At 41.4% G+C, this 22,330-nt stretch overlaps 5 protein-coding genes across 7 annotated transcripts; 4 read left to right on the top strand and 1 right to left on the bottom strand.

Moving 5' to 3' along the window:
* Positions 1–1,129: 1,129 nt before the first annotated feature.
* Positions 1,130–8,000, top strand: LOC133839538 (WD repeat-containing protein 20). The gene is made up of 4 exons (XM_062271136.1): positions 1,130–2,263; positions 4,303–4,491; positions 4,556–6,544; positions 6,610–8,000. Exons 1-4 carry the CDS (start codon positions 1,670–1,672, stop codon positions 6,667–6,669), a joined length of 2,832 nt encoding a protein of 943 aa, XP_062127120.1. The 5' UTR covers positions 1,130–1,669; the 3' UTR covers positions 6,670–8,000.
* Positions 8,001–8,328: 328 nt separating this feature from the next.
* LOC133839539 (protein YIF1B-A) lies at positions 8,329–11,246 on the bottom strand. Of its 3 annotated transcripts, none has more exons than XM_062271138.1 (4): positions 11,061–11,246; positions 9,469–10,040; positions 8,752–9,138; positions 8,329–8,689 (listed from the first exon to the last, which is right to left on the bottom strand). In XM_062271138.1, the coding sequence occupies exons 1-4, from the start codon at positions 11,092–11,094 to the stop codon at positions 8,453–8,455; spliced, it is 1,230 nt and encodes a 409-aa protein (XP_062127122.1). In that variant the 5' UTR covers positions 11,095–11,246; the 3' UTR covers positions 8,329–8,452. The 3 variants fall into 3 exon arrangements, with proteins under 3 accessions (XP_062127122.1, XP_062127121.1, XP_062127123.1); XM_062271137.1 differs by having other exon boundaries at positions 11,046–11,245; XM_062271139.1 differs by having other exon boundaries at positions 11,073–11,244.
* Positions 11,247–11,669: 423 nt separating this feature from the next.
* Positions 11,670–17,661, top strand: LOC133835961 (contactin). Its single transcript, XM_062266156.1, is given in 10 exon segments — positions 11,670–11,813; positions 12,300–13,332; positions 13,489–14,912; positions 14,914–15,175; positions 15,234–15,280; positions 15,282–15,401; positions 15,461–16,333; positions 16,395–16,563; positions 16,628–16,761; positions 16,823–17,661. Coding segments are annotated over 9 exon segments (4,302 nt in total). The 5' UTR covers positions 11,670–11,813; positions 12,300–12,353; the 3' UTR covers positions 17,117–17,661.
* A 190-nt stretch (positions 17,662–17,851) lies between these two features.
* Positions 17,852–20,138, top strand: LOC133835964 (protein Tube). The gene is made up of 2 exons (XM_062266162.1): positions 17,852–18,560; positions 18,618–20,138. The coding sequence occupies exons 1-2, from the start codon at positions 18,113–18,115 to the stop codon at positions 19,700–19,702; spliced, it is 1,533 nt and encodes a 510-aa protein (XP_062122146.1). The 5' UTR covers positions 17,852–18,112; the 3' UTR covers positions 19,703–20,138.
* Position 20,139: 1 nt separating this feature from the next.
* On the top strand, positions 20,140–22,284 carry LOC133835966 (E3 ubiquitin-protein ligase TM129). The gene is given in 3 exon segments (XM_062266166.1): positions 20,140–21,184; positions 21,382–21,462; positions 21,464–22,284. Coding segments are annotated over 3 exon segments (1,203 nt in total). The 5' UTR covers positions 20,140–20,551; the 3' UTR covers positions 21,953–22,284.
* The last annotated feature ends 46 nt before the right edge of the window (positions 22,285–22,330 follow it).

Here is a 22,330-nt window from a genome sequence, read left to right as displayed (position 1 = left end):
TAAACATTCGAATCTGGTTAGCTACTCAAATATGAATTAATACATTAATATTATTTCTATGCTAAACTATACTGTCTTAATTATTATTAAGTGTTAAACTTAACAAACTTTCGTTGTGCATTCTTGCTCTCAATATCTCACGTATTGATTCATTGGCAGTTGTGATTTATTTTCGTTGTACAAATTACTTTCGAGCTTCGTCGGGAAAATTGCATGCCACTCACGCGTTTCTGAAATGGTCAAGCGAAAAGAGAATTTCAACTAACAACAGCTGCCAGCACAAGGCTTTGCCACAATATCCCCTCACATTCACAAAGGCAGCAAATAGCCAACAACCAAAAAGACGTATGCCCGACTGCATTGGAAAAGAGCTTTAGAGCTGACCATTTGGGGTGCTGGCGAACAAAGCTATGCCTTTGGCCAATTGTGAAAGACGTGTGAATTGCATTTTCGTTTTGAGTTTGAGGGAAGCCAATGCAAGCACAATTGGATGAAGACGTCACTGAAATATCGCAAGTCACTTGAACGAACACTTTTCCAATAAAAAAAAGAATTAGTCTTAAACTCTCAAATAATAATAAATAATTATGTTTATCTGTCAGAATTTTTATAAACCAAATTAATAAACAAATAAAAAAATAATTATTTAGAAACACAACGCGCTAAATATTTAAATTTAAGCTGTGCTGCCAGATTGCTTAAAAATGGTCAGTAAAATGTAAACAAAACATAAGCGCTACCATACTACGCATTCAACAAGGGCTGCCACTGCTAACATCTGTGTTGCCCTGGCGCAAATTTTCGACTCACTTGAAGTTAGCGGCGCGTTGAAATTTATATCGCTTATCGACATCAGTGTGATTTCGCGCAATGTGACCGTTTTATACACTGGAGAGAAAAATGGTAATATTATTAATATTCCCATGAATACAGAACACCCCAAGACATTATTTCAAACCTAAACAATGAAGAAAATAAACAATCACTTGCACCATTGAAAAATAATTTGTTAAAACTACTCCCATCTCTAGTAACTGTAATCAAGCGAATGAGTCTGAAAGTAGTATATTTGATATATTCGTCGTAGCAAATTAGTATATTTTGTGCATGCAAGTTGCGGTCACGCTGGCAGCGAGAGAAAAATAAAAATTCCGCAACAACACAGAAATTAGAAGAAGTGTAGTGAAGAATTAAATCTAATTATAACAAGCGACGCGCAAGCATTAAGCACATACACAATACACACACATACGCATACTGGTCAGCATAGAAGGCCAGTTAATTAGTAGCAAAATACACAAAACTTAACGATTTTTGAAACAACACAAAAGCAAAACGGGCAGGGCAGCGACAGCGACATCAGCAGCAGCAGCGGCAGTGACAGAAGCAGCGACAGTGACAGAAGCAGCGACAGCGGCAGGTAGCAGGCAGCCCAAAACAGTTGCGTATGTGTGTGTGTTAAGTAAGGGGAGCGCGCGCGCGGTATGGGTTGAGGTGTATGTGCTACGTGTGTGTGTGTGAGTGTGTGTGCGCGTGTTGTGTTGTGTGTGTGCGAGTGTGTGATGCAAAGAACAACAACCACAACAACAACAAAGAGCGGGGTGTGTAACTAAAAGCGAAGAAGAATTACAGCACACAACAACGACAACAATACACACTCGCCTACGTAATGGCCAATCAACTGGATGCCAATGTCAAGGACGATCTGAAAACGCAATTTGTAACGCGCGAGGGAACTTATCGCCTGTTAACGCTATCGGAGTACTCGCGTCCCAATCGTGTCGGCTACAGCAGCAATCAAAGCTCACCTCAGGTGCGCGTCTCGTTTGTAACGCTGCCCAATCCCAGCAGCGGCAGCAACAGCAAAACAAACAGCGAACATGCCGCAACGCCAGCAGCAACAACAACAGCAAACACAACAACCGGAACAACAACAACGAGTGATAAGCGATTGCAGTCAAATGGCGCAGCGACAACAACAACAGCAACATCATCAACAACAACTACAACACCTGCTACACCAACATCAACAACAACAACAGCAGCAATCACATTGAATGGAGGCGGAGGCGGCGGAGATAGCTACAATGGCACCAGCACGGTCGACGCTCGCTTAGGCGGCGGCATCTCGATGCACTCGATGACCAACGGCGGCGTCCTCGATCAGAATGGCATGCTGACCAATCAGATCTATGGCGGCGATCGCATCTGCTTCAATTTCGGACGCGATCTTTACGTCTATGCGTTCCGTGGCATCAAAAAGGTAAGCCGCAAGAAAACAACTTCTTCTGGTTTGTGTCTTCGTTAAGCACTGGTTAATATGTATAGACCCGGCTTTAGCCTCAGCTTTTCTCCTTTTTAAGTAGTGTTAAATGATCTACTATCTCATTTTTAAATAGAATTATGTATGTAAAAAGTCTTTAATTTGTTGTTTGTAACGAAGTCATAGTTTGACTTGCAGGCTACAACTGGTTTGTGTCTTCACTAAGCACTGGTTAAAATCCTCGCTATTCCTTTGATTAGGTGTTTTCGTCACAAAATTTTATAGACCCGGCTTTAGCCTCAGCTTTTCTCATCATAAATCATCGACTTGTTTCTCCCCTAAGCACTGGTTGATATGCATTCTTTGTGCCTTGTCTTAGAGAAAAAAAACGCATTGTTGGCTCGATTCCTGGAATATTTTATAATTTTAAACAAGTTGTAGGAGAATTCCAGTTTCGTAACTCTTTCCATTTGTTCTGTTCGTAGCTGTAGTTCAGGTTCAGTGAGTCAATACAAAGGATTCTTATATAATTTTATATTTTTATTCATTTATTTTCCTTTGTTTTCATATTATATGATATATTCATTAATACCTATAATAGAGCATAATTAAAATATAACTATTCAGAGATTAACGATAGCTTTTTAGGAGTATAGATTCGGGTATTTCTGAGCTGAGTACACCTGACTTCTTCCCTCTGTTGTTTTATCAGCTTGTTTGCTTGATAAGAGCGCCGCCATTCGCCATTCAAAATTGCAATTGCAATGCAACAACATCATAATCACCATCGTCATCATCATCATACCCACTGTTATCATTGTGCTCTTCACCCCCGCTCAGTAATTGTCAATTGCTCTAGTTAGTTAGTCTAACTAGAGAACTAGACATCTCCGATGTCTCAGCAGTATCCAGTTTTGCCCCTTTTTTTGCGCACATGCTGCTGTCCAAACACACAATCGCTTAATTTGTTCCAATTCTCGCAGTTGTTATTCTTTTTGTTGTTGTTGTTACTGTTGTTGATCAATTCGCTTGCTTAGCTTTTATTTAAATGTGTGTTTATTGCGCTCGAAGGCAGCTTTTTTCCACTGGAAATCATCCAGCGACGTGATATACACTTTTTCTCAATACACTTTCTTAAAAAAATTAAACTTTAAGAAACAAACATGATGAAAAATAATCTTCCATAGTATTCTGTTCTTCATATAGCTTCAACTCCGTATAGAAATTGATGTTTTATAATCTAAATTTTAATTAAAGCAATGATTTAGTAGCTTTAATATACGCACCTTAGAGTATCTTTAAGTCATTGTTACACTGTGACGTTAAGTCTCATATTATCTATCCATCTATTTTCGTCTTTAGTTTGCTCCAGATTAAGTGATGTTCATATTAATAAAATGACTAATCATTATATCTAGTTTTGCTAAATTCGTACACGAAATGATAGTCTAATTAAATTAGATTCACCCGCAAGGGGTTTCACCAAAAAGCCGAGGTTATTTAGCGTATTCACACTTCACTGCGATTGGATTTCCTATATTGTTTAATTATTAAAGTTTGACGCACAGATGTTTTGAATTCTTTTTCATTTGCAATAATCTTTTATGCATTTGTTTCGCGAATACAAAAACTGAATTTGAGCCTTGAAAGTCTTGGCCAAAGCTGGCATAGTTCGTGCTACAAGCTATTGGCATCATTCGCAGATCAGCTGCTCAGCAGAAATGTTCATGAACAAGCCGCTAATTTGCACAATGATGCCACAAGCAGTGTTAATTTGTTTGCATACCCTGTGCTCTAGAAAAGACGAACAAAGGGTAGACTAAACTGACCACATTAGATCGTTGGCAATGCTAACTGATTGGTAAGAGCTAGAAGGCTACAAATTTGAGTCAACATTGCGACTATGACTTGAGTTGTAATAAAATATTTATTTTACTGCTAGTGACTCAAATCCAGACTTAAACTTGGTTATTTATATTGTTTTCATTGTTTACACTTTAATGACTAACAATTGTGTGGTATTGTGTGCATTTTTGCAGGGCACCGAGATGAGCAAGCCAATCGATAAGAAGTTCTACAAGGGCACAAATCCCAGCTGCCATGATTTCAATGCGAATGCCGCCACGCCCACCGGAGCACCGCTGCTGGTTGGCTTCACAACGGGACAAATTCAACTGGTCTCACCGCAGCAAGGGCCACGTGAGCTGCGCAAGCTGTTCAACGAGGAGGTAAAGTCACATCTCTAGTATATTCAATTTACTTGATATTAATGGTTCTTAAACTCTTTGACAGCGCCTGATCGACAAGACCAAAGTGACCTGCCTGAAATGGCTGCCGAATTCACCGCATCTGTTTCTCGCCTCGCACGCCTCCGGTCATCTCTATCTGTACAACGAGGAGTTGCCCTGTGCGGCCACAGCGCCCAGCTATCAACCGTTCAAGGTGGGCGATGGCTATACGATACTCACCTGCAAGTCGAAGTCAACACGTAATCCGCTCTACAAGTGGGTCTTTAGCACCGACAATTGTTGCATCAATGAGCTGTGCTTCTCGCCCTGCGGCTCCAATCTGGCGCTGGTCTCACAGGATGGCTTTCTCCGTGTCTTTCACTACGATACAATGGAGCTGCTGGGCATTGCTCGTTCCTATTTCGGTGGCTTCCTCTGCGTCTGCTGGTCGCCCGATGGCAAATACATTGTCGTTGGCGGCGAGGATGATCTGGTCACCGTGTGGTCACTGCACGAACGTCGTGTTGTCGCCCGCGGCCAAGGACATCGTTCGTGGGTCTCCGTGGTCGCCTTCGATCCGTACACAACGTCCTATACGAATTGGGATGGCGGTGATTTCAGCGATGATGAGAATCAACTCAACGAGTACACGGCATCGCGTGAGGAACGTTTCTCCGGCGACTCGACGGCCAATGGCGGTTTCGAGGGTTTCGACAAGAACTCGACGCCGTTGCATGCAACGCGAGCGCGTCCGCATTCGGCCTCGTTTCGCTCAGATGCCTCGTCGGCGGCGCTGGCGCCGGATAAACTGGCCATCAGCTATCGCCTCGGTTCGGTGAGTCAGGATACGCAAATCTGCCTGTGGGACATCACGGAGGATGTGCTGCGACATCCGTTGGCGGCGATGCGACAGCGTGTGAACAGCACACAGCTGAACGATAGCAGTTTTCTCAATGGCGGCGTTGTCGATGCCGATGGCATCAAAGTGATACGACCCGTGGCCATGGGTCAGGCCAACAATTTCGCCGACTCGGGCAGCTGTAGTCCGATACGTGAGGCGGCGGGAGGCGTGGCGGCTGGCACAACCGCCGAGCACAGCAATAGCAGCTCGAGCAAATTCTCAACGGCCAACTGCACGATATCCTCGCAATCATCCAATGCCAATACACCGCCCGACGAATGCTGTGAAACGCAAGCCACGGACAGTGCAGTGAATACAGCGAACACAGCAGCAGCTGCGACGACAACAACAGCCAAAACGAATAGCAAAGCGGCGAGCAGCAATTCGTTGAAGTTTCCCAATTGCATGGTGGCCACCAAATCGGATAGCATCGATAGCAACAGCGGACAACAACAACAGCAGCAGCAGCGTGTGATGAGCAACTCGTATAACTCAACGTCCGGCTACAATAGCAAGAATTCCAATAGTTCCAACAAATCAAATTCGAATTCACATTCGGGCAGCGGCGGCAGCTTTAGCGCCTTCAATAGTCTCACACAACGGCTGTCGAACTTTAGTTTTCTGAGCAATTCGGAGAAGCGTTCGTCGGGTAGCATTGGCTACGATGGAACGACGGCGACAAATCATCGACAGCATCGCAAAGCCATGAGCATGCTAAAGAGCTATAATCAACATAATCACAACAACAGCAGCAACAGCAGCAGCAATCACAATAACAATCGCAGCAGCAACACCACCAATAACTTTGCACACTCCACCACCGTGGAGTCATCGACATCGGGCACAGGAACAGGGATGGGAAGCAGTGCGACAGCGAATAGTTTTGGCTCATTGAAGCTGGGCAAATCGTCGCACAACTCATCGCTGGCCACGGCGGGACAATCGTCAACCAGTGTCGGAAGCTATGATCCCATGAAGCTCATAGGGACACCAGCGTGTCCGCGTTTCGAGGAATGTCCGCTGCTGGAGCCGCTGGTGTGCAAGAAGATTGCTCATGAGCGTCTAACGGCGTTGATATTTCGTGAGGATTGCTTTTTGACGGCATGCCAGGATGGCTTTATCTACACATGGGCGCGACCTGGCCACACAACGGTGAGTCTGGGAAATATGCTTCCATTTAATGTAAGTTCTAAAAGTTGTTTCTCTTTTATTTGCAGCATGTTGCTCAGCACTTGTCGCCCAGTCAAACAGCGCCTCCGGGCGGCACGGTAATATAGTTCGATAAAATGAATGCGGTCAACTATCAGCGTAATCTTGTCAAGCAACAGGAGGCGGCGCAGTCGGTGATTTAGGTTAGAATGCTAGCGATTGATTTCTTAAATAATTTCCTGTTTTAGAGACAACACAACACACGATGTTTTCTTTTTGATTGATTATTTTTTTTTCCCCTCTCTCTCTCTGTTTGTTGCGACCTTTTTGTAATTCCACTCGTAAATGAAAGAAAAAGAATATTCATAAAGCAAAAGAAAATAAAAAACAAAAAACATAAATTATATAAATAACAAGAAAATATTATACGAGATATAGTTGTGTAAAACATAACTACGATTTATATATATGTATATGCAACAACAACAACAGGCAACAGAACAAACATTTATATATGAATACAATTGAAAAGATATATATATAAATTGATCTATATATATATACATGAATATATATTTAAATTTGGATTATTATTAGTTGTAAATGTATTATTTTTAATACGTGGAATTTGTTGAAAACAAAGCAAAGCATGTTTATAACTATTTACTAAGCGCTAGCATAATACACACAGAATACACACATTATAATTATAATAATAAAAAGCAAAAAAACAACAACTACACACACCACACACATTTTGCATTAGTCAACAATGATGAAATTAAAATTGATGAAACGACAAACCCGACAAACAAAAACAAAAAAATGAAATTGAAGCTAAGCTAGCGAAAGAAATATTTGTATGCGAAACTTTTTCACACATTTGTGCTATGGTACTGAGTTTGCAATTGAGGCCCCCCAAACAAAAAACTAAACGAACTACTTATACTAACTATATAAACTAATTAGTATTGCATTATGACTAAATAAAGAAGAAGGAAACGCAAAGAAAAGAATAGAAACGAGCGAATAACGTAAACGAAAACTAATACCTAAAATGTAGGGCAACTGTTATCGTTATTATCATTATGGATTATGATTATTATTATGGATTATTCTTATTACTACTTATTATGATTATTTTTCACGCTATATTTCGAGAGAAAACTCTCTCAGCCTCACACACAAGCATAATAAAAACACACACACACATCCAATACACCCAACAAATTAGACTAAAATGCAAAACAGGAAACAAACAAATATAAATTAAATATTTCATACCGAACCTATATTTTATAAAATGCAAGTCGGTTACGTGCGTGCGAAAGAAACTAGTGACAAATTTGAAGAAAGGATCGAATGAAAAACGTAGCCAATAAGTTGAAATAAAACAAAAAAGGAAAAGGCATGCAAACAAAACAAAACAAACAACCAACCAAACAAACAACACGTTACAGTAATGAGACTAAAACAAATTTCAATAAAAACTATATACTATTTGAAAAAAGACAAAAAATCAATGAAAAAACATACACAAAGCTTGTTTTACTGCCCGCTAAATTTATACAATTTATAGTTTTTTATTTCTCAAGCCTTTGTTTTATTTATAAAATGTGTGTTTCTTTTTAAGTTTTTTTTTTTTCTTTTTAACAAAAATATTTTATGCTTCATTTCCGCGTAATCTCACAATTGGAATTCGTATTTTTGACCACTAAGATTTAACATTTTTTGGAAATGGGTTTTGGAAACATTTAACACATCGATTTTGGGAAGTATATCGCTAAATATAGGTATATTTACGGATTAGCTGTTTATATGTAACATATATCATTTGCCCCAGCGGTTGTTAATTCAATGAGTTTCGCCAAAAAAAAAATATTACACTAAGGATTTCGTTCTCTTGTTTTCTTAGAGCGCCTTTAGCGCCGCCAATGCATCCGCCGCAATGGGCAGATACAAGTGCTTGGAGAGCAGGAAGGTGAACAGCACTTGGCCGGCAACCACAATGAATAGGAAATACAGCTTTCGCTTCCGTCCGCCGCTATAATCGAATTGCTGCGGATTCCCATAAGGATCATAGTTGATGCCACCGCTGGGAGCTGCTGGCGAATTATCCTGCAACAACTTTGTGCGTAGCGTGCGCAGCTGCAAATAAACATGAATTTAAAAACGATATTCTAAACATATGTGGTTCATCAAATGCTCACCAGAAAGAAGCCAAAGGCGATGCTGGTATACGCTAATGCTATATAATAACCAGATCTGAAGAAGAGCGTGCTCAGCAGCAGACAGACAACGATATTGACATATTTATAGCCCGTAAATGCAATCAAATCCAATGTCTTAAGACTCGTCTTCACATTCATCACATACAACGATATCGAATAGACGACAAGTTCAAAAATGCTGTACGCCAAAGCACTGGAGGCCTGGATGCCTAACTGTTCGGGTGAGAAGCGATTCTGCATGCCCAACAGCAGGCCGGCCACAATGACATAAGTAATATAGCCCATCGTCGGTATATAGAGATCGGGTGCATTAATATCGTAGCGTGGTTGCACTGGATGCTCCTGATCGTACTTCAAAGACCAGTCCTGTAAAAGAATAATACATAAACTGTTAATATGTATCGAGATTTTATAAAGCTGTTAGCTTAACAGCACTGTATAGTTTAACATCGAGTCCAATCAGATAATTCCGTATGTAGTTGGAAAAGTGCATATGCTGTTAACTTAACAGCATAAATCCAATTGGATGCTCATTATCACTTTTGGTACATTTTGTACTGCAATAGGTACATTTTCGGTTACTTGGTACTTTTGTGCTACAACTAGTACATTTGTGATTACTTCTGGTACATTGTACCATTTAAGAAAAATGTACCCAATGCTGACTAACAAGTATGTTTATCTCTTTATGCTCACCCTGTGTATAAAGGGAAAGAAGAGCAATCGCAGCTTCCGACCCACATAAGCATTGTCCACAGCAAAATAGTACTTTAGCTTTGCCACTGGAACCCATTTCTCGAACTGATTCTCCACCAGTTGCTTGCCTTGATCCGCTAGCCGTTGGCCATATTGCATGGCCATGTCCTGCACAATCGGCTGCTGCAACATGGCAAACTGTGGATATTGACCAGGAGCTGCTGCTCCTGCAGCGTTTGGTGGTGCTACTCCATAAGGTGTTGGCTGCTGAGGAACACCATACGAAGCTGATGGCTGCGCTCCTGGAACTTGTGGCTGCGGCGCTGCTGTGTAGCCAAAGTTTTGTGGCTGTGTTGGGGCAGCTGCCGCTTGTGGTGCCATCGTAGGGACAGCATTATAACCCCCATAGCTGTTGGTTTGAGGCGCCGGTCCGCCGTACAAATTGGGATCGAACATTGTGGGTGCAGCTGTGGGTTGCATGAAAGCGGAACCGGTGGGCATCGGTGCAGATGGCCCCATGGCATTGACATCGCTGACACGCTTAATGGGACGCGCTCGGCCGCCGCCTTGTGCTATTTTTATTGAAATAAATAAATTATAGAATAGTTTGCAAGGCAAACAAGAAGCAAAAAGACTGCGGGAAGGGGAAAAGTGTTAGGAAAGCTACAGACGCAAACGAAACGATAACATATAACGCAAAACATACAATTAAGAGAGTAGGGCTATAAAGAAACAAATTGAATGAACTTAAAACAGCTGCAGCCGCTTTCTGAGTTTTCCAGCAATGGCGGCAACAACAACAAGTAAGAAAGTTACAGTCGAGTGTGCTCGACTGTGAGATACCCGCTACCCATTTTTAATAAAGGCAAAATATTGCGGTATCATTTTCAAAATATACCGAAAATACTAAAAAAAATACTAAAAATATACTAAATGGTATGTTTGGTATATCGATATAGTACACCATTCAAAATATACCATAGGCGGCATAATATACCAGATTGTCAGCCAAATCAACTAAGAGCCCTAGTAAGTAGGCGTTTTTGCCCATACAAAAGTATTTCTTTAATAACTTCCACAATTTTTATCTGATCTCAACCAAATTTTCAGGAATCATAACTACTATAGTAATTATTGTATATACCAAAACTCGCAACTCTAGCTTGACATTTACGCTTGTTATTCGATTTTTTTGATTTACGGGGGCGGAAGTGGGCGTGGCCAAAATTTGAAACAAACTTGATCTGCGTGCAAACATAACAAATGCTGTCGAAAAAAAATTATAGCTCTATCTCTTATAGTCTCTGAGATCTAGGTGTTCATACGGACAGACGGACAGACACACAGACGGACAGACGGACATGGCTATATCGTCTCGGCTGTTGACGCTGATCAAGAATATATATACTTTATAGGGTCGGAGATGCCTCCTTCTACCTGTTACATACATTTCCTGCCGGCACAAAGTTATAATACCCTTCTACCCTATGGGTAGCGGGTATAAAAATCGGAAGACTGCAGAAGCTGCCTTCGTGGTTAAAAGAAAATACTTGCGTTGCCCGTAGCTTTGTCCTTACAATTTTCCCACTTACGATTCCTCATACCCGCGTTTGGATTGTAGTTCATCTTGGCCTTGTCTTCGCTCCGCTTTTTGCTTTCTTAGTGGTTTATTTTAATCGAATTTAGCCCTGTGTTATTCTATTTTAAATATCAGCAACACTTTGGTTTATTACACATCACCATTGCCGATCCCAGTGTGACCGCCAGCTCACTTTTCAAAATTTACAATTTTAACGTGACAAATATACTACAGTTATTGTTTTCGCAATTTCGTGTCACGAAATAGCTATTGTGAAATAATATGATAAGCGTGTTATTTTTATATTATTTGTATTTAGTTAAATTAATTAATATTAATAATTCACGATGTCATGTCATCACCATAAAAAAAAAAAATAATTTTGGCAACCCTAAGCATGAGCCGCTGACAACTATTATTGCCTATCGCGTTGCCAATTATGTTTGTATTTTGATTCAAAATTTCTGAATAATAATCACTTTTTATAGCCTATTAAGACTGTGTTGTTCGTCTTCGTCCAAGTCCAATAGGGGTCTTACAACTTGGGTTTTTATTATTACTATTTTTTTAAATTTCGTAATTATGCAGTATATATGAAACATCAACATTAGCATATTCTCAGTTGTAAGCTACGGTCACACCGCGCGGCTTGCACATATCGGTGGCTTGATATTTATTTTTGTTGGAATTTGTGTGCTTAGTTTTTGTTTTTTATTTAATTCAACTATAAGTTTAAAGTGTGTAATTACTGTTTAATATACAACTGGTTAGTAGTGTCCCATAATTAGTTTTGATTTTAATTGAAGACTGTGTGTTTAAAGCCAAATGAGAACTGAAAAATTCGAGGCTCTAAATTTAAGGTGTGGTTTGATGTTGGGTGTTTGACTAAGCGCAGCTTTTTTTCCAATTGGGCGCTGGTCAAGTGTAATTAATATGTGAATTATAATTAATTGATACATAAATGAAACGGTTGTTAAGAAATTGAATCCAATATAAAGGGTAGTTTGTTTAATTTAAGTAAGTGCATTGTTTAAATTGCGCTTTAGACCACGCCTAGTGTAGCACACACACATACACACACTCAGTCTCACACGTACGCAAATACATAGCACACCTTAACATTAATCTGTGTATGTGTGGGTCTGCTGACTAACCGACTCATCTTTAAGATTTGTTTATGCTAAACATTTTTGAACAACTAAATCCCATATTAGCAAAATAAACATTCTACTGTATTGTGCTTTATTTATAGATTTTCCATCCACAAGCAGAAAATGTGCCTTTAGTCATCATCAAGCAGTCAAACATGAAACTAAACCAAGTCACGATGTCAGCTCATCATCACTATGGGTTAATGATCGTTACATTGCTGTTGTTGTTGGCAACCGCGACCAAAGCACAACTTCCTTTAAACGACCTGCAACAACAACAACTACAGCAACAACAACAGCAAGCAGGGTTGCCACAGCCACAGGTGCAAGACCCACAAACATATCAACCCAGTTACAATAAGGACTACTCGCCACGCTATAACCCTTTGTACACGGGACAACAACAGAATCCCGAAAACGCTTTATACGATAATCCTCTGCAGGATTACAATAATCAGCCGGGAAGTCCCAATTATGTAGGAGGCAGCAACATTGGCGGCGTTAATCAACAAAATTATAACAATAATAATTTCAATAACTTGGGCGTTGGCGGTGCCAATGTGGCCGGACCTGGTAACTTGGGTGGTAATCTGGGTCCCCAATATGATCCCTTCAATCGCAACACCATCACCAACAGCAACAACAATAATGCCGGACTCGGATATCGTGATATTTTCACCGATGAAGATAACTTTTGTCCCGAATATTGGGTGTCGCATCGTCAGACTTGCTATCGCTTTATACGCTCCCCCAAACGCAACTGGGCGGAGGCCAGGAAGATTTGCAAAGCATACACGGCGGACTTGATCAATGTGGACAATGTGGAGAAGCATGCGTTCATCTTGAAGAATCTCATATTGCAGAACCAGCGTCAGAATCGCTTCTTCATCTCGGCGCGTCAAACGGGACCGCAGAATTGGGTGAATGATGACAACACTCAGTTGGTGCACATCGAGGATTCGTTTGCCTTTGATGAGCAACAGGCACTGGAGAATGAGGATCTGATTGACAATCGTTTTCTGGTCCAGAGCAATCGCAACTTTAATCCTAACGCTGCCAATCAATACTACAACACAATGACGGGCACAACGAACATCAATCAGCGCAATCAAAACAATTTGCGGGGATATTTCGGTGAGTATTTCAAAAGCTCTAATGAAAACCCTTTTTACGAACAGTTTTGGAGTTTAGCGAATCGAATGCCTCTTCGCTTTTTAAATTTTCTTTACAATTTCACCATAAATTTTATAATATACATATTTCATACTAAATCCTTTAACCTTTCCGCAGGACCCAATCAACCTTATGGCGACAATGGATATGTGCGTGATCGTGTTGTTTATGCTTACTCGCGGAAAAACGATCGCTGGATGTTTATGCCCGCTTACGAAATCGAATTGAATCTCTTCATCTGCGAGTCCAAGGCTCTATACACTCCCGATAATGTGCACATCAAGCTGGACGACAAGCGACCCTATGACTATGGCATGGATATACGTGACTATGAGCGCGTTCCACGTGGACCGTTCTTTGTGAGGCAACCCAATGACACAACCTATGATGTGAACAAGAATCGGTTGATCGATGATGTGTCGCTGCGTTGTTTGGCTGGTGGTTTTCCAACGCCTACCTACGAATGGTATCGTGAGGTTTATATCAACGATACTCTCGAATATCATCGCATCGATCCGCTAACGAATGATCGCTATACCATCTCGGGAGGCAATCTCATCATCTACAAACCCAGTCAGGCTCTTGATCAGGGTTCGTATCATTGTGTGGCTGCAAACAAATTTGGAAGCGTGCGTTCGGAGAGCGCAAATCTTAATTTTGGTTTCATCATGGAGTTCAATCTGAAGCGTTCAGCGGAGACTAGCGAAATGAACTGGGGCAAGGCAATCTTCTGTGATCCTCCACAACATTATCCTGCCATTAAATTCTACTGGGCACGTGACTATTTCCCCAACTTCGTGGAGGAGGATCAACGTGTTTTCGTCTCATACGATGGTGCGCTATACTTCTCATTCATTGAGACCGTGGATCGTGCCAATTATTCTTGTACTGTGCAAACAATTGTCTCGGATACGGGCCGCAATGGACCATTCTTCCCGCTGCGTGTCACTCCCAACAGCAACTACCAGGCGTTGATCTTTGCCAACACCTTCCCCAAGGTCTTCCCTGAGGCACCGGTTGCTGGCGAAGATATACGCTTGGAGTGCATGGCTTTTGGCTATCCGATACCATCGTATAATTGGACCCGAAATGGACAAACACTGCAGCGGAATGCTTACATAACGAGCTACGGTCGTGTGCTGGTCATCAGGAATGCTACAACCAATGACAATGGTCAATATACTTGCAGTATCACAAATCCACGCACATCGCTCTCGAAATCGGTGTTCATCAATATACAAATGAAACCCGAATTTACCATTCCGCTAAAGGACATGATCAAGGATTACAATAGCGATGTGACATTCATTTGCGAATCGTTTGCCATTCCCGATGCCAATTATACGTGGTATAAGAACGCCGAGCGATTGGATCCTTTAACCGTCAATCGAGATCGTTATGTAATACAGGACAATGTGTTGACGATAAAGTTCCTGGAGAAGGACAAGGATGAAGGCATGTATCAATGCGGTGCACAAAATCAATTGAAGACATCTTTCTCCTCGGCCCAGCTGCGTGTGCTCTCCATGAAACCATCGTTCAAAAAAGTATCCACTCGAATCGGAAATCTATGGTGTCTACAATGGCAATACAACTATTGTGTGCAATCCAGAGGCAGCGCCTCGTCCCAAGTTCCAATGGAAGAAGGATGGTCAAGTGATAGGTTCAGGCGGACATCGTCGCATCCTCCCCAGTGGTACTTTAATCATTGCACCCACTTCTCGAGATGATGAGGGATTGTATTCATGCATTGCGTCCAATCAGGCGGGTACCGATGAATCTCATGCTCGTGTCATTGTGCTGCGTAAGTCAAGAAAACAATATTACTGGAGTACACTCCATTAATATATTTTTTTTTGCAGAGGAAATTCGCTTTGTTCGTACGCCACCACAGCGCATTGTGTCCCGGGGAGCACGACATCATTTATCTGCACTGCGAAGCTGCCTTTGATGAGCTGCTGGACATTGCCTACGTTTGGAAGCACAATGGCGCCAAGCTGCGCAACGATCACGATGGCACTCAGCGTATTGTAAGCTTAATAAATCTATCAAATTGAATATGAAACTATAGCGTAACTTATCTTTGCAGATCGTGGACTGGAACAGCTTGACGGTGCACAACATAACGATGCGCGATGCTGGAGATTACGAGTGCGTTGTGCAGTCGGCTGTCAATGAGATTAGCACCAAGACCAATGTGATTATTGAGGGAGCACCAGGTGCACCGGGAGGTGTGCAAGTGATTGAGATTGGCAAGACTAAAGCCATCATTGAGTGGGTCGATGGCGTCAACAACGGACGTCCCATCCGCTATTACAACATCTTGGGACGCACCAATTGGAATCGCACCTGGGTGAATGTTTCCACGCATGTGCAGGCGCGTGAAGTGGATCGTTATACATCTCGCCAGCAGGCTGAGGTCACCAATTTGACTCCGTGGTCATCGTATGAGTTTAGCGTGACTGCTGTTAATGATCTGGGCATTGGCACGCCATCAGCACCATCACCTATCTACAGTACCCACTCTGATAAGCCGTATATTGCACCACGTAATGTGGGTGGTGGCGGTGGCAAGATTGGCGATCTGACAATTACATGGCAACCGCTATTGCCTGAGCAACAGCACAGTCATGGCATACATTACAAGGTGTTCTGGAAGCTCAAAGGCAGCTTGGAATGGGCAAGTGATATCATTAAAAAGCAGGAGAACATTGGCATTGCTGTCGTCAATATTCCGCTCAACAATTACTACACCGAGTACGAGGTGAAAGTGCAGGCGATCAATGACATTGGCAAGGGACCGGAAAGCGAAACGGTTGTTATACACTCGGCAGAGGATATGCCACAGGTGGCACCACAGAAACCCTTCGCATTGGCCTACAATTCTACTTGTTTCAATGTCACTTGGAATCCCATCGACATGTCACGTGAGAATATTCGTGGCAAGCTGATAGGGCATAGGGTAAATACGTTAGATTATCTAATACTCGGTGGAGTTTTAATTGATTTCTTTGCTATTTTAGTTGAAGTACTGGAAGACGGAGCATCAAGAGGAAGATGCCGTCTACTATCTGTCGCGTACCACACGCAATTGGGCGTTGATTGTGGGTCTGCAGCCGGACACATATTACTTTGTTAAGGTCATGGCATACAATGCAGCCGGCGAAGGTCCCGAAAGCGAACGTTTCGAAGGTAATAACAATATATGGAAGAATTTAATGATAAAGATTTGAGAGCACTTCCGTTTAATTTGCAGAACGCACATATCGCAAAGCGCCACAGAAGCCGCCGTCTTCCGTGCATGTCTATGGCATCAATCCATCCACAGTTCGTGTCGTGTGGCGTTACGTCTCCCCGGCACAGGATGAGGAGCCCATTGAGGGCTATAAGGTAAGTCATTTTTTTACTTTAAAAGTTAAACAGCTCAATCAACTGCAATCATTCGTTTTAGGTACGCATTTGGGAGACGGATCAGAATATGATCACTGCCAACAACACCATTGTGCCCATTGGCGAGAAACTCGAGAAATATATCAACACTTTAACGCCAGGCAAAAGCTACAACATGCGTGTACTGGCCTTCAGCAATGGTGGTGATGGTCGCATGTCCAGTCCAACGTTACGCTTCCAAATGGGTAGGACAGCTCGCAATGCAGCTAATACACGATACGCCCATAACATCAACACAGCGCTGATATTGAGTGTCTTGTTGTTTATCACCACCTTTTTCTATACCAACAATTAGACAACTGCAAAAATAGCCATTTAAGATTAAAACAAACCGTCCGAGAGAGTTGCAAAGCGCACACGCTTTACAAATCATAAACACACAAACTTAAGAGTCTCGTTTAGATTTAAATCAACAAACATTCCGTCTAAATATGTATACTAGTACAGTAACCTCAGCGAATTGAGCATATGCAATACAATTTAAAGAAAAGAAAGAAAAATCAGAGATAAGAAAGTGACCTTATATACATCTAAGTAGAGCATATGAATTTTGATAGAAATGAAATCACAATTTTTTTATAGATATTTTTCGACCATTATATATACATGATATATGTTTTTTCTTTTGATTTAACAACGAACGAATATTGTATATTAGCATAAGCAAAAAAAGCTACCTATTGCATATAACATTTTCAGTTGTCTTTCGTCCTAATTTTATGCGTCTTTCTGTAAGTACATACCAAAAATGTACAATGTATTAAATTTTTAATTTGTAAACTTATACAAATCTTTTAAAATGTACTCTTAAATAAAAGACGACAAAAAATTATTGAAAAATTATTATTATTAAGTTGCATTGCATTTTCATTTACCGGCACATTGAATATGTAGAATGGGTGGAGTCCCCTTAATTCGTTAGAATTTCAAATATTTAAATACGCAGTGCTGTTAGCCGTTGTGTTATCGATAACTTATCGAGCGAAGCAACACTAAAAGCTTAAACAGCTGTTTGCATACGGCTGCCATATGTACATATGCATGTATATACGACATTCATTGTACATAAGTGTATGCGGAGAAACGAAATTGGAGGATGGCTCATAAGGAAAATTGAGTGAAAATTGAGTGAAAACGAAAAGTAGCAAGTGATTAGAATATACAAATAGTAGATAACCCACCCAAGCCCCAAGCACACGGCAAACGCTTGGAGCAGTCGCTACAACAACGCACACAAACAAACCAAAACAATAGCGAACGCTGCTCTCTGCTGCTTTGCTGCTGCTGGGGAATGGAAATGGCTGAGTCAAACGGTCCAACGACATCAACAACCAGTAACATCAACAATCATTCAAAATATACGCGATACACGGAACTACGACGCGTGGAGGACAACGACATCTATAAATTGGCCACCATACTCGATCGACACGATTGCTGGCGCAAGTTAATGTCCAAAATACCAAAACAATTGGACGCCACCGAATGTAGTGCACCTGGTGTTTTAAATTTCAAGGAAATTGCCACTCGTGTGGGCTACAAATACAACGAACATCAGATCAATTTGATTGCGTCGGAGCATGTGGATCGTGGACAGAGTATATCACAGATTATGATTGATGAGTGGAAGACATCGGGCAAACAATGGGAACGACCCACAGTGGGAGTGTTATTGCAATTGCTAATACACGCCGAAATCTACAGTGCAGCGGACTATGTCGCCAACAATTTCCTAAGCGGTAAGCTTGTCAGATATCTATCGAACTTGCAATTTATCCACTTCTTGTCTCTTGCAGAGCTAAACCCAGAACGTCCCGCTGACGGTCCTGCGGCATTTGTGCAATTCAACACCGAGTTGAGTGAGGAGATGGATGTGGATGAGAGCAGCAGCTTTCAGCCAGACACCTCCGAGCTAAATGCGGGACAAGCTCAGGCGCGTGGCACGCACATGAATGTGGATTTCTATGAGAAGCATATGGTGCGACGTGATAAAAGTATGCCACAGCCAGAGCAGGCGATTGCTGCTGCTGCTGCTGAAACGCGACCACAGCGTCCACCTCGCGGACGTCAACGTACAACGACAACCAACAGCAATGCCACCAGCAACAACACCACCAGCAATGCCGCAACTAGCCAAGCAATCGAGTCCAATATACCCTTTCTATCAATGCTTAATGCAAGCAGCAACGATGAAACGTCTACTTCGCACAGCTCGGCACAAATTGCCGCATTGCCTCAAAGTAATATACCCAATCTATCGCTTCTTAATGGCAGCTCCGAGACATTGTCAACTGAGTTGGCGACCAGCACAAACTCAACGACATCCACCACAGCCTCAGCAAGAACTGAGACTGGGGCGATGAATGGCAGCTCAAATGTACCAATGATAACGCTTCTACTTGAACATCAAAGAGGAGAGATAAGCTCTACAATTAATGCGAGCACAACAGCAATAGGAACAGCAACAGCAACAACATCGGCAACTGTTGCTGATTTGAGCTACAATAATTTGCCAGCAATAAGTGCGTTGAATTTGAATGCTGCCAGTGGCAGCAGCAGCAGCAGCAAAGACATTCCAAACGGAACTGTATCGCATAATGATGATGATAACAGCAGCGGCACGAGCAGTTTAAGCAATGATGACGACGACGATGATGATAATGACGAGGATGTTGATGTTGATGACGAAGAGGCGGATGTGTCATTGCCCAATTTGAGTAATTCAGAGCATCAGACATCGAACAATGATTCGAGTCTGACAACGGTAACTGGAACAAGCGGTGACAATAGCTTTGAGATGATCAACGATTCCAGTTCAGCGTCCAACGATGATGACAACGCCCACAACATTCCAAATGTGAGTGAACTGCAGAAAAAGTAAAAAATATTATCGACCGTCCATGACTTTCTGCAAATCACATGAAATATATAACATACATTCCATAGTGTGTGTTTGGTTTGTAATATTGAACTAAACTATATATACTATATATAGAGCAACATGTACATACACATATAAGATATAAAAAAAAATGAAAACGAAAAAAAAAAACAGAACTTAACGCAAGTTGTTAACAGACTTAATTTAACATATCAAGCTAACTCACGACAACACTCAGATATACATATATATATATAGCGTATATATGTGTAGCTTCCATGACAGCCAATTGAAATATGTATTTTTTTTCATTTGAGGCAAGAGATTATATGTTTTTTTATTTGTATAGTTTTTTGTTTGGTTTCAGGTATTCTTTTTGTAATCAATCCATAGCACAAATCAAAGCAACCAATTTTTGTATTAAAAGAAAACTATTTTACAAAACAAATACAGATTTAATACGTGAACAACGAAAATGGATTTTTTTGACAATTTTATCAATTGCGTACTGAATGTGACAATTGTTGTGCTGGGTATTAAGTTAAGTATTTACATTAAAAAATTGTGTAAGGATAAACTGATCGCTGAGAGAGAATTAGAAAAGGATATTGATCGATTATACCACTTGCGGGAAATAATACGATTTGAAAGTCGCGCCAATCGGTCACACGAAGCTATCGATTAATCGCAACATTTGCGACACTGCGTGAATGCTGTGGTGACTGCGACACATCAACAAAACAAGTTGCGCATCACTAATTCTCAAAGCCCTTGGAACACACATCAATACAATAATAAGACATAATTTCGTAGTTCTTTGGTTGAATTTCTTTCAAAATTTTTCGCAACATGGACGAGTCGGAACTGCTCTTCAATTTGTTCTACTTCCTGCTGTGTATGTGCGTCATCTATCCACCCGAGGAATTCCAACGTTTGGGCTTCACCATCGAGCAGCTGTTCTCGCGGTTTCTGGGCGAAGAATATCTCGATTTTGTCGGCTATCACATACGCCGCACTTCTCTGAATCTCTTCGTTCACAGCTGCCTGCCCGTCACATATTTCCTCATCCATCGCCTCAAGTTCTCAGTGTTTGCCACACAACAACCACTCGAATACAATGAACTTGATCCCGATTTCCCAATGCCACAGGAAGCTGTGGCCTTCAAGACGCTCACTTGGAAGATGGCGCAACGCTTCAGTGTTCTAGCTGTGCTCGCTGTGCCCGCCTTGATCTTTAATTGGCATCAACACAATTGGCGGCGTCATCCTATTAATAAAACCTTGGCAAAATACTCAAATACTCCAGATAGTTATAGCGCGGTGTCCAGCGATATTGGCACCGAATTCCGGCGTCAGGATGTTTATAAGCGGAAACTGAACTCCATCAGTACTGTGATTGCCACTGAAAACTGGATCATCAAGACGACCATGTACAATGTGAATTTCGCTCATCAGAGCAACACAACACTCAGCGTGGCCAAGGTAGGAAAATTCTATTTATCTATAAATTTAGATCCCTTAAACCGGGATGTTTTCAACATCGCCCACTCTTCAATTACTTTCAATCAGTCCGTACATCGATATTACATTTTCTTATGAAGCATCTTATCTAGCTTATACTACTATATATTAGTTACCCGAACGTTTTCTAAATAAAGAACTATTCTTTTTGCTTGCAGGCGGAAACATACAATATTTCGCAGCACGACCAGAACGATACGCTGCAAATGATAAGCATCATTGTTCGTCCAATGCGTCAGGGGGGTCTCTGATTTTCACATTCGCATCAATGCCCTCGAGTTTCGTAGTCTGGAGGATCGTGTGCGTCGCCCGATTGCCATACCCTCAAATATACAATTCCATCGCAGCGTTATCGATCGTTTTGTGGATGTGTTCCGAGCACAAGTGGCGCTCAATCCCATCTTCAACTCGGAACCCATTACAGACAAATGTTTCGCCTGCATGCTGGCCGAGCCGAATATCAAAATTAACAAGCAATGTGCCGATCTAAATCGGGCCGGAGCACCGTTAACCGATGAGGCTTGCTGCTCCAATTGCTATTGTCGTCCCATGTGGTGTGTGGAGTGTTTGGCTCGTTGGTTTGCGGCCCGACAAAGCGATGTGGATCGAGAGGTTTGGCTGGAACAGAAATGCACCTGTCCGATGTGTCGTGCCAAATTCTGTGTGCTCGATGTTAGCTATATAAGGCCATCGATGGCAACCAATGCTAATAACGCTGAGGCCTCATGATTTGGCAGCGGCAAGAGCAAGAAACTCAAAACAAACAACACACAGTTGATGAATTCAAAAAGAAACCTTATGCTTTATTGTTAAGATTGATGAATTGAATTTCTTACTAAAAAATTAAGACAATTATATAAGTACTATGTAAATGTAAATGTAGCATAGTTAAAGATATATATGCATATGCAATGCAATTTAGTGCAATTATCACGTTTTAATACTTGTACAATCTAAGCATGAAAGAGATAATAATGTTCATAACTTTACTTTATATATACTAAGTAAGTACAATCGATCTATAATATATATTGTATTGTATATATATATATATATATTTAGCGAGTGCCTATATTAGACCCACAATCTGTTCTCTATATTACAACT

This window comes from Drosophila sulfurigaster, chromosome 2R (genome assembly GCF_023558435.1).
Source record: "Drosophila sulfurigaster albostrigata strain 15112-1811.04 chromosome 2R, ASM2355843v2, whole genome shotgun sequence".
Classification (NCBI taxonomy): domain Eukaryota; kingdom Metazoa; phylum Arthropoda; class Insecta; order Diptera; family Drosophilidae; genus Drosophila; species Drosophila sulfurigaster.
Note: the sequence above shows the minus strand (reverse complement) of the source record. Positions and strands in the feature narration are given on the sequence as shown.

Bases quoted from the DNA above. Each gene is read 5' to 3' on its own strand.
- LOC133839538 (XM_062271136.1), top strand. From the start codon at position 1,670: ATGGCCAATCAACTGGATGCCAATGTCAAGGACGATCTGAAAACGCAA. The intron at 2,264-4,302 runs GTAAGCCGCAAG...GCATTTTTGCAG, and splicing joins CGTTCCGTGGCATCAAAAAG to GGCACCGAGATGAGCAAGCC. The intron at 4,492-4,555 runs GTAAAGTCACAT...ACTCTTTGACAG, and splicing joins GCAAGCTGTTCAACGAGGAG to CGCCTGATCGACAAGACCAA.
- LOC133835964 (XM_062266162.1), top strand. From the start codon at position 18,113: ATGGAAATGGCTGAGTCAAACGGTCCAACGACATCAACAACCAGTAAC. The intron at 18,561-18,617 runs GTAAGCTTGTCA...TGTCTCTTGCAG, and splicing joins CGCCAACAATTTCCTAAGCG to AGCTAAACCCAGAACGTCCC.
- LOC133839539 (XM_062271137.1), bottom strand. From the start codon at position 11,094: ATGAACTACAATCCAAACGCGGGTATGAGGAATCGTAAGTGGGAAAAT. The intron at 10,041-11,045 runs GTAAGGACAAAG...CAATAAAAATAG, and splicing joins GAATCGTAAGTGGGAAAATT to CACAAGGCGGCGGCCGAGCG. The intron at 8,690-8,751 runs GTGAGCATTTGA...GTTTATTTGCAG, and splicing joins TCGCCTTTGGCTTCTTTCTG to CTGCGCACGCTACGCACAAA.